This window comes from Chelmon rostratus, chromosome 8, assembly GCF_017976325.1.
Source record: "Chelmon rostratus isolate fCheRos1 chromosome 8, fCheRos1.pri, whole genome shotgun sequence".
Taxonomy (NCBI): domain Eukaryota; kingdom Metazoa; phylum Chordata; class Actinopteri; order Chaetodontiformes; family Chaetodontidae; genus Chelmon; species Chelmon rostratus.
Genome location: NC_055665.1, coordinates 4021673 through 4034819, shown reverse-complemented (window position 1 = coordinate 4034819; position 13147 = coordinate 4021673). Strand labels below are relative to the sequence as shown.

At 42.0% G+C, this 13147-nt stretch overlaps 1 protein-coding gene across 1 annotated transcript in view; it reads right to left on the bottom strand.

Annotated features, from left to right (window-relative positions):
- Positions 1-13147, bottom strand: part of agmo (alkylglycerol monooxygenase) — a 46853-nt gene that overhangs the window by 24632 nt on the left and 9074 nt on the right. The window contains exons 4-6 of the mRNA XM_041943153.1: positions 3614-3717; positions 2960-3055; positions 109-175 (exon numbers count right to left, since the gene is read on the bottom strand). Of these exons, the coding sequence (XP_041799087.1) occupies positions 109-175; positions 2960-3055; positions 3614-3717 (267 nt within the window). The remainder of the gene's footprint in view (positions 1-108; positions 176-2959; positions 3056-3613; positions 3718-13147) is intronic.

The window sequence follows — 13147 nt, the reverse complement described above, 5'->3', positions numbered from 1 at the left end:
TGTTGAGATAATATTTTGGGCATGTTGATTTCACGCAACAAAAAAGTCTATGTAGCTTATGAGCAGGTTGGATTGTCACTGTCCTTCATCAAATAAAGTTTATCTCACCGTGATGAACTCTGTGATGTTTTGGGGTGTTGAAGATCCACTCCAGAGGCCCAAGGTCTCTGATCAGCTGAATTAACACAATAAAACAAAGCAGGTTGGCATCAAATTTCATAATCTGCGGCTGTATTCACAAACATTCTGAGAATTCTGTCAGAGAGCTCCCAACTTAGCCATTTTTTACCACGCTATGCTATTAACAGGAGGGAAAAGGCTGAGCTTTCATTGTTTTCCCTGATTGCTGGCATTACAGCATTATTGCGTTGGGTGGGAGAGGCGACCACACCTCTAATGAGATCAACCACAAACATGATCCCTGCACCATCTAATCTGCAGCATTTCATCAACTCACTTTCAATCAGCATTTGGAGAATACAATGTGCAAGACAGTATGTACCTATTTCTCTGTCCGCCATCTTCTCCTCTAAGAAAGTCTTTTACTTAACTTCTTAATAGTCATCCTCCAAAGACCAAATAGTTTTTCACCTTAGGAGCTCTCTTATGGGCTGAGATGCTTTATGAATAACTTACCTTAAGATGGATCTAGTTTTGACTGTTTGGGAAAAGTATTAGAAAACACAATATTTCTAAGAATTTTCCTTGGATTTTGTCACTAGGAACAAGTTTTTGTAGGAAGAAGCTTCATGAATTCGACCCCTGAGAAATCTAGTGCGCAAAATTCACATTTTGGCCGGATGACACAAGACGAAAGATCATGTGTCCAAAACGGAACGGGTTCATCCTCTGGGGAGTATATAAACAAATTGATGACTTCACTACATTTCACAGCAACCTGCCTGTTTGATTTTAATAATTCTTGTTTATGAGGGCATTACTTTTCAGGATACTATAGTTTTTGTTGGCCAGGGTGACAGCGATACAACCGAATGACAGACTGACAGACGATCATCCACAAAATACAGTTTCCAAGATCTGTCTTTGAAGGACATCACAGATTGTCACAGAATGGCTGGTTGAGTGTATTTAATTATTCATGTTCTAAGATAATAGTTTACTGGTTGATGGGAATAAATCTTGAATTCTGTTTTAGGGTGGAATTCTGTTTGGCTTTCACCCCCCTTATATTGGGGTGCAATGCTGAGGTAACTGAAAATGTTTTGGGATTTGACCCCCCATGTGTTAAGAGTGGCATTTAATTTTATCTTGTTTTCCTTTTTGTTTGTTTGGTTTCAGTTGTTTTTGGTCAGGGCTTTTTAAAATGACAGAAGGTTTCAGTGTCACATGGTTTTGAGCTGGCCTTTCGACCCTTACAAAACCCAAAGGTATTCAGTTTTCTATAAGACTACAACTGTTGGCAGGATGCATCATGGGACATTTCATGTTTCATGGATTTGGCTGCATGACTTTAGTAACAGGTGACAAAAACAGAGCTGTGAGAATCACTTCCATACATTCCTAGACATTCATATTCTTGTTTGTTTTCCTGATTATAAATCTCCAATAGGATCAACTGTTCACTGAGGAACAGTATTTATGGACTGGTAGTGCAGCAACTAGTGGAGATGAGGAACAAGTGCCAACAGCAGTTAATGGTAATGTTTAAATCCAGCGACACACACACACACAGTGAATTCATCATTAGTACATTCTGTGCATAAAACTATCAACCATGAACCGTTGTTTCTTCTTAGATATCAAACAGATGCTCCAGTGAGTCATTAAAGATTACAAAGGTCACAGAGCGTTATTTCACACAGTTCATGTTTCTCTTTTGGCTGCCACTCTCACATATTTTGATGTTTCGCATCAATACGACAGACCTCTCAGTCTGGAGAAATGTGCACGGCTGGACAGAATTTCTCAGTGATTCATTATTTCCATGTAACGGCCGCGTCTGGCAGCCGAGCGTGAGAGTTTCATCTTGAATGAAAAGGGTCTCCACCACTTCACTCCCGCTCTGAGGCTGGAGCACTGCAGCGAATAGCGTGCCAATAAATTACATGACATCAAAAAAAAAAAAAAAAAAAGCCATAAAGGAGGCATAAATTACACCCCTTCAGAAAATTGTGACTATTACGACTGTTTTCACTAATAGTGCACTAAAAGATGGAAGGCGTTCCAAATCCATTCATTCCCTCTAAAGATTGTTGGGATTGTAAAAGTGATACTCACAGTCACTTTAAAGGCAGACAGAGTGGTCATGCTTCTGTTTGGAATATTTCATAAAATCTCATTATTTTTTATTGAATACAGGTTCCACTGCAACACTGAGTCTACAAAGGCTCGACTTAGCAGACGGATTAGTATTGGCACAGGGAGAAAGATAACTTTACAGACCTTTTTTCAGTCATATTACCTTTTTAACTGTGCATGGCAACAGCGAATGGAACAGTCAATTCATACACAGCTACATGTTCTACATGCTGACTGATTATACAATATATTTATAGGTTTAATGATGCTTGAATGCTTAATGAAGCTTTATCAATTATTTTATTGATTTTTTTTATATGATGTTTAAGATTCCTGCAAGATGGCAAAGACTAGCAAATCCCTCCCCCCCCAAAAAAAAGCAGCCAAAAAGCAAAAATAATTAAATGATGATCACATTCTCATCAGTTTTTTTCTGCAAATCAATGAATCAATTGATCATGCATTTTCTTCTGCAGTATACAGAGGGCTACACACATACAGGTAAAAGGTCAGTGTTGCAGTCAAAGAGTTGTTGCTAAGGGTAAGTTAACCTGCATCAGCCAAATATCAACACGTGAAACTGTTCATGCACCCTGCAAACGTTGACCTCTGTCGAACACACAAATTCCTCTTTTTAGGATGCAAACATTCCAACAGCGCAGCTGATTACAGAATCTATAACCTGTGTTTAAACATTTACCTCCGTGTGGATCCAGAACTGGTAGAGAAGGTTCAACTGTATGTGAACGGCGAACAGCGACGGGGGTAAAAACAGAGCCATGGGCATGTAGAAAATCTGAGGAGGAGAGAAATTAAGATGGTAAACATCTGACAAATCTCCTCATGGGGTCGTCACACCAAGGCTGAAAAACTGAAGTCTATCTGCTATCTACTAATAGTCATATTTTATTAACATATTGCATAATATAAGAACACATGCAGTGATTTTATGTGCAACAGATGGGACATTTCTGAAAACACTTTGATACAACCTTAGTAGCATCACTAGCATCACCTACACTGGTGCGTGCATACTGCCAGTTGGGAACTATTTTTAGCTGCAGATTTGGTGCTCTACTAACTGTTTACAGCAGCAGGACAGTGTGCGTGGGACTGACCCCGAGAATCCATTGGGCGTGCCTGGAATTTAGGTGTGAGTCAAAATAAACTTCAGTGTGTGTGTTCATGGTAGTGAAACAGTGTGGCTCATTGATGTGCTTTGAAAGTTTTAGTAAACAATGGAGCATTAAGGCACAGATCAGTCTTACGTAATACTTGAGAGTAGGGGTAGTTTACTAATCATTCCTCAGTAATAAACGTGATATGCTGACAATAAGAATGAACACTATCTTACCCATGATGTGAACTGCTGGGTGAGGGACTGCCTGAGGGCGGTGGTGAGGTTGTAGAACTCTGAACTGTGGTGAACCTGATGAGAAGCCCATAAGAAGGCCACCTCTGGGGGAGAAAACACACACATATAGATCCAACATATAAGTCCAAGAGTCACAGTCCAAATCTCATGTGAGGTTATCAGTTTATTGACCCGCTCAACAATGTGTGACAGAGCTACCAGCAACCAGGTCACTTACGTGAGATCCATGCACGGGCTTTGAACCCTCACGCATGCATTCAGCTGCCTCCACATCACCACAAGTGATTTATCTTAAAAATCAACTCTGCTACTTCCCCAGATGAGTAACCAGACACCTCCATCCCCAGAAGGAGTCATTTCAACCCCGCTGCTGGCCAGCCGTGATGAAAAGCCGAGGCTTGACTGTAGCTGGCCACTGGGGGGGTGTGTGTGTGTTGAGGGAGGGGGGGGGCTGCAGTTGGTTAGCGTCCAGCCTGATGTCCCAGTGCTCCAGTTTACATTCCTCTGCTGTGTTGTGATACTTGCTACATTAATATCTGTGTTACACTTCATTTTAACATCCAAAGGGAACATGCTTGTTAAGTTTCACGGGATCTCCGGGCCGTTTTCCGGACCACCCCGTCTGGTCTGTGCTTTTTGGCACCTCCCGTCCACTTTGGCTTCTGCAGCCGTACAAGAGAGAACAGTAACCTTCAAATATTGCAGAACCACAAAGCCCCATATAGACTATGTATAGTAATGTATTTGTTATAATAAAAGCAGCCTAAGTTATTACATGAGGTTTAAGTTTTATGTGGCAGCCTTGATGTGTGATGGAATTTGTGATTAAGGGCTCAATTATCAAACAATTAAACTTGATTAAAGGAAGATATTAAGGATGAATGAATGTGGTCACATTGTAACGGCCGAGAAGTTAAAATGTCAGGGTTACAATCACACATGACACGCATAATATGTGTGTGTACGTGCACACGCGCACAAACTCGATGACGATCCAACTTTCAGTTTATCTAAAGACCATCCCTTATTTGACATATTGGGAGATTCACTTATTTACTTTCTGTTCAAGAAGATTTTTCTGTTAAGATGAGAACACAGTATACAGTATTGTAATTATGTAGCTACAGCCAGCAGCAGGTTAGCTTAGCTTAGCATAAAGACTGAAAACAGGGGGAAACAGCTAGCCAATTGGCACAACAACCCAACAGTAAAAACAACAATTTGCCATTTTACAGGAGGTTATATGCCACAATATTTCAGGTCCAGTAACTTCCTGGAGTCTCTCCTGGTTGCCTGGAAACTGCACCCAGCCAAGAAACAGTCCAGCACATAAAGCGCTGTAAAACAGTGAATAATTGTTTTAATTTTTTTTTTTTCTGATAGAAATTAAACAAACAAGTATTCATGTATTCATTAGTGAGTTTTAGAAGTGATAGTAGGCTGATTTTGTTAGCTTTGGACTAGCCTTTTACCTTTTTGTGACGTGCTAAGCTATGCTAAACGTCCCCTGGACTTCCTATTTACCCTACAGACAGACTGATGCAGAGTGATATCAATGTTCCCATCTAACATCCGACTCTGCCAGATAAAGAATATGCATATTCAGAAAATGTCAAGTTGTGAAGTTTTCGCATGCAGTGTTCAAGCACACATATCCACTGATACACACACTTACACACACATAGACAATAACCCAGTGTGGGATTACTTCTTTCTAATTTGAGAAAATCATTCAAAAGCCACATCTCGAACTCCTCCTCTCTCGCTGTTTAATAAACTTGTGAATTGAATCGAGGCAGGCGGTCGTAAACCCCAGCGGGTCGAGGGTCCGCTGCACCTGAACAAACACCCAGCTGAGGACTGAAGGTGTGTGCAGCGCGAGCAGAGGAGCGCCGCGAATTGCCAGGACTCGTTTCCAATCAGTGAAACTCAGGTGGAATTCCTCAAGCGTTTGAGGTCATGCGTTTGGGGAAACCCCAAAGCCCTCCAAGAGAAAACTACTGCTCCCGACAATACTCCACACCTCGCTTATTTAACAGGGTTATTGCTGGTTTCAGCAGGTGTGAGAGAGTAAATGTCACTGGGAATGTTTTTGGGAGCGTTACATATAGTGTTAAACGGCGTATTTTGGATTCGAAGCAACAGGGTTAGATTTTGTTTCAAACTTTATTTGCCCTCTCAATGCAGATGACAGTCTGCAGACAAGGCGTGAGTGAGAGGAGAGAAAAGAAAAGAAAAAGACTGACTGCATCTACAGCAGCCAAGCACAAAAAATTATGACGTTTCTTCCTCTCCGAACCATGGGGGATTCAAAGATGAACTGTCCTGCTAAGAGACATATTGAGAGGATAATCCAGCCTTTGTTTAATTCCAGCAGCCTGAGTATTTTGCTTTTTTTCTCCTCCTCGCTGGATTCGTGCTTGGCAGGGTCCAGGACCAAGGGCGGCTAAGATTGATGCTCGTTGTCATTGATAGGAAGTAGGAACCGCTAGGCTTCACTGCAAGCCCATGTCCTCATCTCTCGGACTCGGCGGGACACTGCATAGTTTGGCAGGGCCTATTCAGGAGGGAAGTCCCATTAATGGTGAGAACCAATGCCACAGAGCCCACGTTCCCAGCAAGAGAAACGCTGAGGACGGTACTTCCATCTGGCCTCAGGCGAGCCTCAACTCATGCTTTCTCAGGCATAAAAAGGATGAGTGCACACTAATCAGGTGATGAACAGTTCTGACACTTTAAATGAGACTTCTCACAATAAAAATAACAGCATTAGTCGTTTATTCAAATCCCTGAAACACTTTTTCATGTTTACCTCATAAGGACCTCTAGTGGCTGTGTGATTTACGACTGTACTGTTACAACTGTAGCACCACAAAACCTTTCGGGGAGGAGATCATTCAAACCAAAAGCTGTGGTAGCAGGTTGCTAGGAGCAGTTAAAGGGATAGTTTGGGGTTTCTGAAGTGTGGCTGTGTGATGAACTTGTCCATAGTCAGTCTATCACCTGCAGCAGATGGCGGTCGACACTCCCCCGGTTTGGAGAAGCAGAGTATTACCGACACGGAAGCTAAGCAATGCATTTCATCAACCTAAAAAAGGCCCACCAAAAATAGTCAATATCAGCTTCAGTGTTCGCTATGTTATTAATATTTTTCAGCGCTTGTCCTCCTTGACAATAGGACAGCACTTCCCTTTGAACTACATTTTCTCAAGCGTAGAACTTACGTATTCCTACGCACGTCCCCACTGATCAGCTGATCAAAGTTTAAGCGGTTTACGAAAAAGATGACAAAGACAAGAAAATAAAAATGGGTGAGTGAAGAAAATTTAAGAGCGGGCATGTCCAAACTATCCCATAAAGGGGCGTGTGGCTGCAGGTTTTCGTTCCAACCAAGGAGGCGCACACCAGGCTGGACTAATTTAATCAGCCGATCTCAGTCTTCAGCGGATAATTAGGTGACCTCTTGATCGGTCGGAACGAAAACCTGCAGCCACACGGCCTTGATGGATTAGTTCGGACATGCCTGATCTAGGCCAACTCTAATTCTACAGCAGGCACGTACAGCTAAAAGTAGCGTGCTGTACCGGTATTCCCCACCAGGATTCCCAAGGCCACAGGAAGAGGGCTGGCAGCAGGGTGATGTAATTCTACGATTTTAGATTATACTGCTGAATTATATCATGACACATAATCAAGGCCTATAAGTCATAATCAGTCATGTTACGTGACTGAGTTAGACTTTAACAGAGTCTGTTTATGTCCACCTCAACCCTGTCAGGAGCCGTGCTTACATAACCAGAGTCATATAAACGCAAGGCCCAAAGTCCTATTGAGCTCCATTATTTCAGTCCAGGAGAGACGTGTAGTAAGTGCCAATAATTATCAAACTCTACCTTGATAATGCTGCTATAAAAAGAAAGTATGACCGGTGACAAAGAAAAATAATCAGCATAGAAGGAGTAATCCACTCTCTTTAACCACCAAAACGTCTGAAATGCTTACAGTTACATCAATCAGCTGCCTGATCATCACCCTCAGCGACAAACTCCTGGCACCGACTAACGCGTCCGTCATGTGCAGCCCTCTGAGTGGTGGGCTGCCCTGTCAATCACAGGGGTAATGGCCTGTGAACAGCCATCATGTGTTTGGATTGGACGGCTCTTGGATGGGGTGCCAAGTCAAACAGCGAGCGTCGGACTCGGAGGGACAATCGGCCAACTCCCTCACGCCGCTGCCATACTTCATGCTGTCCACACAGCTCAGTCACACACACTAAACTAAACACACTAACCCTGGTCAGGCCCACTTACAGCTCTCAAAGACCGGGTGTAAAAACTACGCACAGAAAGTGAAGGGTGGGGTCAAACGGATCTTCTATTATTTGTGATTAAATCAACATTAACTAAAAATGGTGAGGATAACCCCAATGAGACAGAAGAGTACTTAATTAATATTTTGGAGAAACAACACCCAACAAAAAACATTTATCTAACATATACAAAAGACTCGTAATGGATACTTCTCAAAATACGGAATATATTAAAGAAAACTAGGAACTGGGAGCTTCATTCACGGTGTATTTGACTAGACATCAGTCCGTTCCTACACTGAATCCAACCCTCCTACCCCCCCCCATCCCAACCAGTCTGTGCGTTTCTTGGCAAATGTAATTTATTTTGGATCGTCATTTTCATGAGGCATCTCAACACATATGTGCTGTTTGTAATGGCTAGCCAAGACCACTCATGTTGTCATTAATTGCAGTTTCTTATATTTCCTATTGACATATATTATACTGAATAAAAGACTCAAACAATACAGTTTCTGCTAACGTGAGTTAATCATGTGAGGGCAAAAGAGCAGAAGGATTCACCTCAAAATTTTCTCTAAATTAATAAGATGTTAGTCATTCACCTTGTGTTTTTTTTTAATGATTTAATTTTTACAAGTCAAGTAAACAAACTCATCAGTCTATTCTGCGTGTAACTGTTATTTCTTTACACGCTGTTAACTGTTATTTCTGGGAACTAGAAATGAATGTTATAATTGAAGACATATGGGCAGGATGCCATGAGGGAATTAATAGTCAACTATGGAATTTGATTGGAAGGTAAAAATTAGATTTTTTTAATACTCCCCTTATAATTTCTACGTATGTGAAGAATTCCAGTGCTGCATTATGTTGGCGAAACTGTGGAAATATTGGAGACACCACACACATCTTTTGGGATTGTCCGGTATTGCGAGGATTCTGGGATGACATCAAAAGGGAGATTGATACTATGCTGGAGATGAGGCTTTAGTACCAAAGCTGTTTTTGTTAGGAATCATACCCAAAGACGTATACAATGCAGAGCAACGCTGCACACTGAGGATTCTCCTACTAGTAGCGAAAAAAAAAAGGATAATCCTAAAGTGGAGAGACATAAAGCCTCCAACTATAGGTCAATGGACCCAGAGACTGAAAATTGTATATTTGATGGAAAGAATGACGGCCAGTCTGCAGCTGAAAATGGACACTTTTGTTCAAAGACGGTCTCGCGTTTCAAGATATCTGGGGTTGAATGAGTGGAGTGAAATGAGAGTGAAATCTCTCTCTTTCTCACCATTATTGTCACTTATTTATAAATTTTTATTGACTACCTGGTTGTTCATTTGTTTCTGTGGCAGCTGGTTCTGCTGCTTGCGTCTACCACTTGTCTTTGTGATGTGATGTGATGCGTGTGTAATGTGTCAGGAAATGTCTTGTTAAGTGTTCTGTAAAATGTTGAAAGCGCTTAAATAAAAAGTTCAACATTAACTGATCACATTCCCAATTCTGTTCATTCTTACTGACATAAAAGTCTTTTAAGTCTTTGCTCTCTCTTTTACATCACAAAGATGACAGATTTTATGCTTGATGCTTTAAGAACCCAGAGTTTATGGAAGATTAAAAATATATAATATAATTAAAGCACATATAACAAGTTGTGTATTGTATTCATGTTATTTCTTTGTTTGATTTGTTTTTATTTCTTTCTTTTGACTCTTCTATAGAAGTTGGGTTGGAATTTTTGTGATAAAATTAGGCTTAAAGACAAATCAAGAGAAAAACAAAATCACTGCTCTTTGCAGCCACGAAGCGATTTGTTTTACCTCTGCGGAAGAGGCGACGGCAGTTACGTTGGGATACGCAGAAAACTAAATACAGAAACTGCACAAAATTCACAAAAAGAAAACTGAGGATAAAGATTTTATAGTACACAGTACTGGAAAAGATAGGAGTGCACAGAAACTGAATATCTTTTAGATGTCCACACCTAAAACACCAACCATGAGTGCAACAAAGTAGAGTAACAGAAGGTAACTGCAAAACCTAAAATTGAACAGATGTTTATAACAGACAGTTTGACAGTGAGTTTTACTTTCCTGCTCATTTTTGATGTGGTTCAGATATTACTGGCAAAACTGGGGAATTGTTTACAACCTCTCTGTTCACTGGACTCACATTTCATACCCTAATGGACTTCTGCCAATGTCAAGTTATGATAGTGGTGAGAACTACGAGCATCCAGGCCGTGAAAAAAACTGTATTCTGAAACTTAAAGCAATCCACATGTGAGGCATTAAGGCTCATATTCATCCGTCATATTCGCACTTCATCCGTCCGATCAGAGGAGGTTTGTCCACACCGCCTCGTCTGCTGACGGAGGAAGTCCGTCCGTGCAGCGAGGGGAGCACACGAGGGCAGCAGACAGCCGGACTGTGGCCTCTGCTGAGCTCAGCGACCCTCTCAGTGATCATAACACACGCTTCTTTTCTACACTTTGTTTAAATGCTGTACATACAGGCCCTGTGGATGTTATCCCTTTGTGATGTCTAGCTTCAATCAGAGCAGCCTCTCTCTCTTTCATCACACACACAGCAGACAGAGTGAGAGCACAGTGACCTATAGATCACTGCTGATGTTATCGCTGCCTCCCACGAGGCCTTTCACTTGATCTCCGCGGCTGCCGTGAGCAAGACCCCCACATCCTGACCAAACCATACAGTCAGAACCAGCATACCGAGTGGGGGCCCGGATTCTCCTGTCGGACCCGCAACCTGCACCGGGCCAGGAACTCGCCGTCACGGTGAAGATTTATGGAGCCCGAGGGCAGGTTAACCCCCCTCCTCCTACCCCTCCGCCCTGCCACACAGCCAGGAGGAGCTCCTCTTTAAACAACAACATCCACATCGGCTGCGTCTCCTCGGGGACGGAGGACAGCGGAGGAGAGCAGAGGAGTGCTGAGCACATCTGTTTGTCTTAACAACTGCTGCTGTCTGCAAGGCCGAAGGAGGGAGGGGTGTGGACACACCAGCAGGCAGATATAGAGGATGTAGTGAGGTGCTAGCAGAGCAAAAAAAAGGAAAAAAGGCCACGTTGAAAAGGACTGCTCGTTCCAAGGTCCTGAAGAGCTGAGGGTAGTCGAGGAAAAACTGTTGAATTCATGAACTGGATAAGAGATTGGAGAATATTTCCGTAGATGCACAATTTTTTTGCTCCAATCTTTTATGTTTTTATTTATATTCTGTCCACTTTTCATGTGCTTTTATATTCCCTTCACAGACACAGTGACATGAAACGTTTAGAGACACTCGAGGTGCTCACAAAAAATGACTGCATCAAAACCGGCTGTTATTCAGTAAAGCACAAGCACAACAGAAGCTTAACTTTACCCAGAGGTCACGGCTGGGAAACCACTGGGTCACCAATCAAACCCAAAAATGGGTTAATTTTTAATTATGAATATGATTGTACAACCCTTATTCCAAAAGCTGTGTAAAACATAAATGGAACAGAATGCGATTTGCTAATCCCTTATGGTATATGATCAACTGACAACAGTACAAAGACAACATATTGACAGTTTGACCTCATCAGCTTCATTGATTTGTCCAAACAAGTTGGGACAGGAGCACATGATTCCTATGTGGACACCTACTGTAGTCTGTAAACACAGCTTGTATGTTAATGATCGATTTCAGTCCCAGCTTTCTCTGAATCTGGGTTGCAGCAAAACACTGAAGATGTTTCGGCTTTTGTGCTGGTGTCTCTGTGCTTTTACGAAATCTGCACAGAAAGAGGATGAGGAGGCTGAAGCTCGAACAGGAAAAGAGGGAAATATGAAATGCTGATTTTGCTACCTGACTTTGAGGTATATCTGTTTTTAGCAATAGCAACATGCTAACTCTCCGGTGTATCCTGCATCATTTCATTTCACATCACAGTAAGGTAGTAATGATACTATTTCAGGGGACCTTTAAGTAATTCTCAGATGTTGCTGAGCTATAAGTGTAACACCGAGCAGCGGCAGCCATTGTGGTGAGACGACTACAGCGTAACTCCATTACCTCACGTATAATCAGAGAACGGACAGCTGACTGGCTGATTAATGGCTTCAGCCTGGCTGGTATGCCTGGATATAGATGCTGCCCAAGAGCAGAGCTGCTATTAGTGGCGTTTGTGATATAAGGTTAGAATAAACAGAATCAACAGGCCTGTCAACAACACAGCCGCATCCGAACCAAGCCGGCCTCCTGCTCACTCAAAACCATCTGGTTCCAGGCGGGTTCAGAATAGAAAGGTTTTGAACACATATAGTCTGTCTGTCGGTGAATGAGGGTCAGAGAAGACAGCAGCAGAAAAAAATGGGTAAACTGGGGTTTGTTTTTAATTCTTATCAGTCATCCAGGTTATTGAACTAATGTGTTTATGAAAGGTGGCTGAGAAAACATAAACCAGCGGTCAGGGTCATATTACTTCAGGGACTAGAGGAGGTACGCTTTGTCAGCAATCAAAATGTACATCATTGCTTCTTCAAAGACAAGACAAAATGTAATAAGAACAGAATTAATAAATCAGGACTCACTAAAGCTACATTATATTGATTCCCAGACATGCACCAATGATAAGGGTTCAAGCAAATATTGATAATAAGCTAAATGAGCATCTCATTTGAGTCTGTGTCTGTGCAAAGATAACTGAGATGTTCAACATTCAACATTCACACGAAATAAAGCCAAGGCCACAAATACGTTCTGGTCACAGAACTTCAATGAGACTCGTGACTTTCATCCTCCCGACAGGGGTGGCTCACTCTCCTCTTAATCTGTTGCTATCTCCAAGATTGCACGGCATCTGGCATGAGCGAAGTCAAGTAGTAATGTGTCCTCGGTGCAGATGGCATCAGCACAGACGACAAAGTACTTTCCACTCAATTATCTTCGAGCTGCCCTTTCATGTGGGAGTCATGAGAGGGAAACTATGAAAAAAAGGCCATAAAACTGGTCAAACTGAAAATGATATTTTACACTGAGGCTAATAAGGGCTCATATTTCCCAGCAGAGGATGTCACTTCTGCCTCTTTTTACAGATTTCTATTGTAGTCTATCCCTTATTATGCAATATTAAGATTTATAGCTCATATGTCTTGACACAATGGGATTATAGATGCAGGATTCCTGCTGCTGTGAGGCAAAAACCGGCAAGAT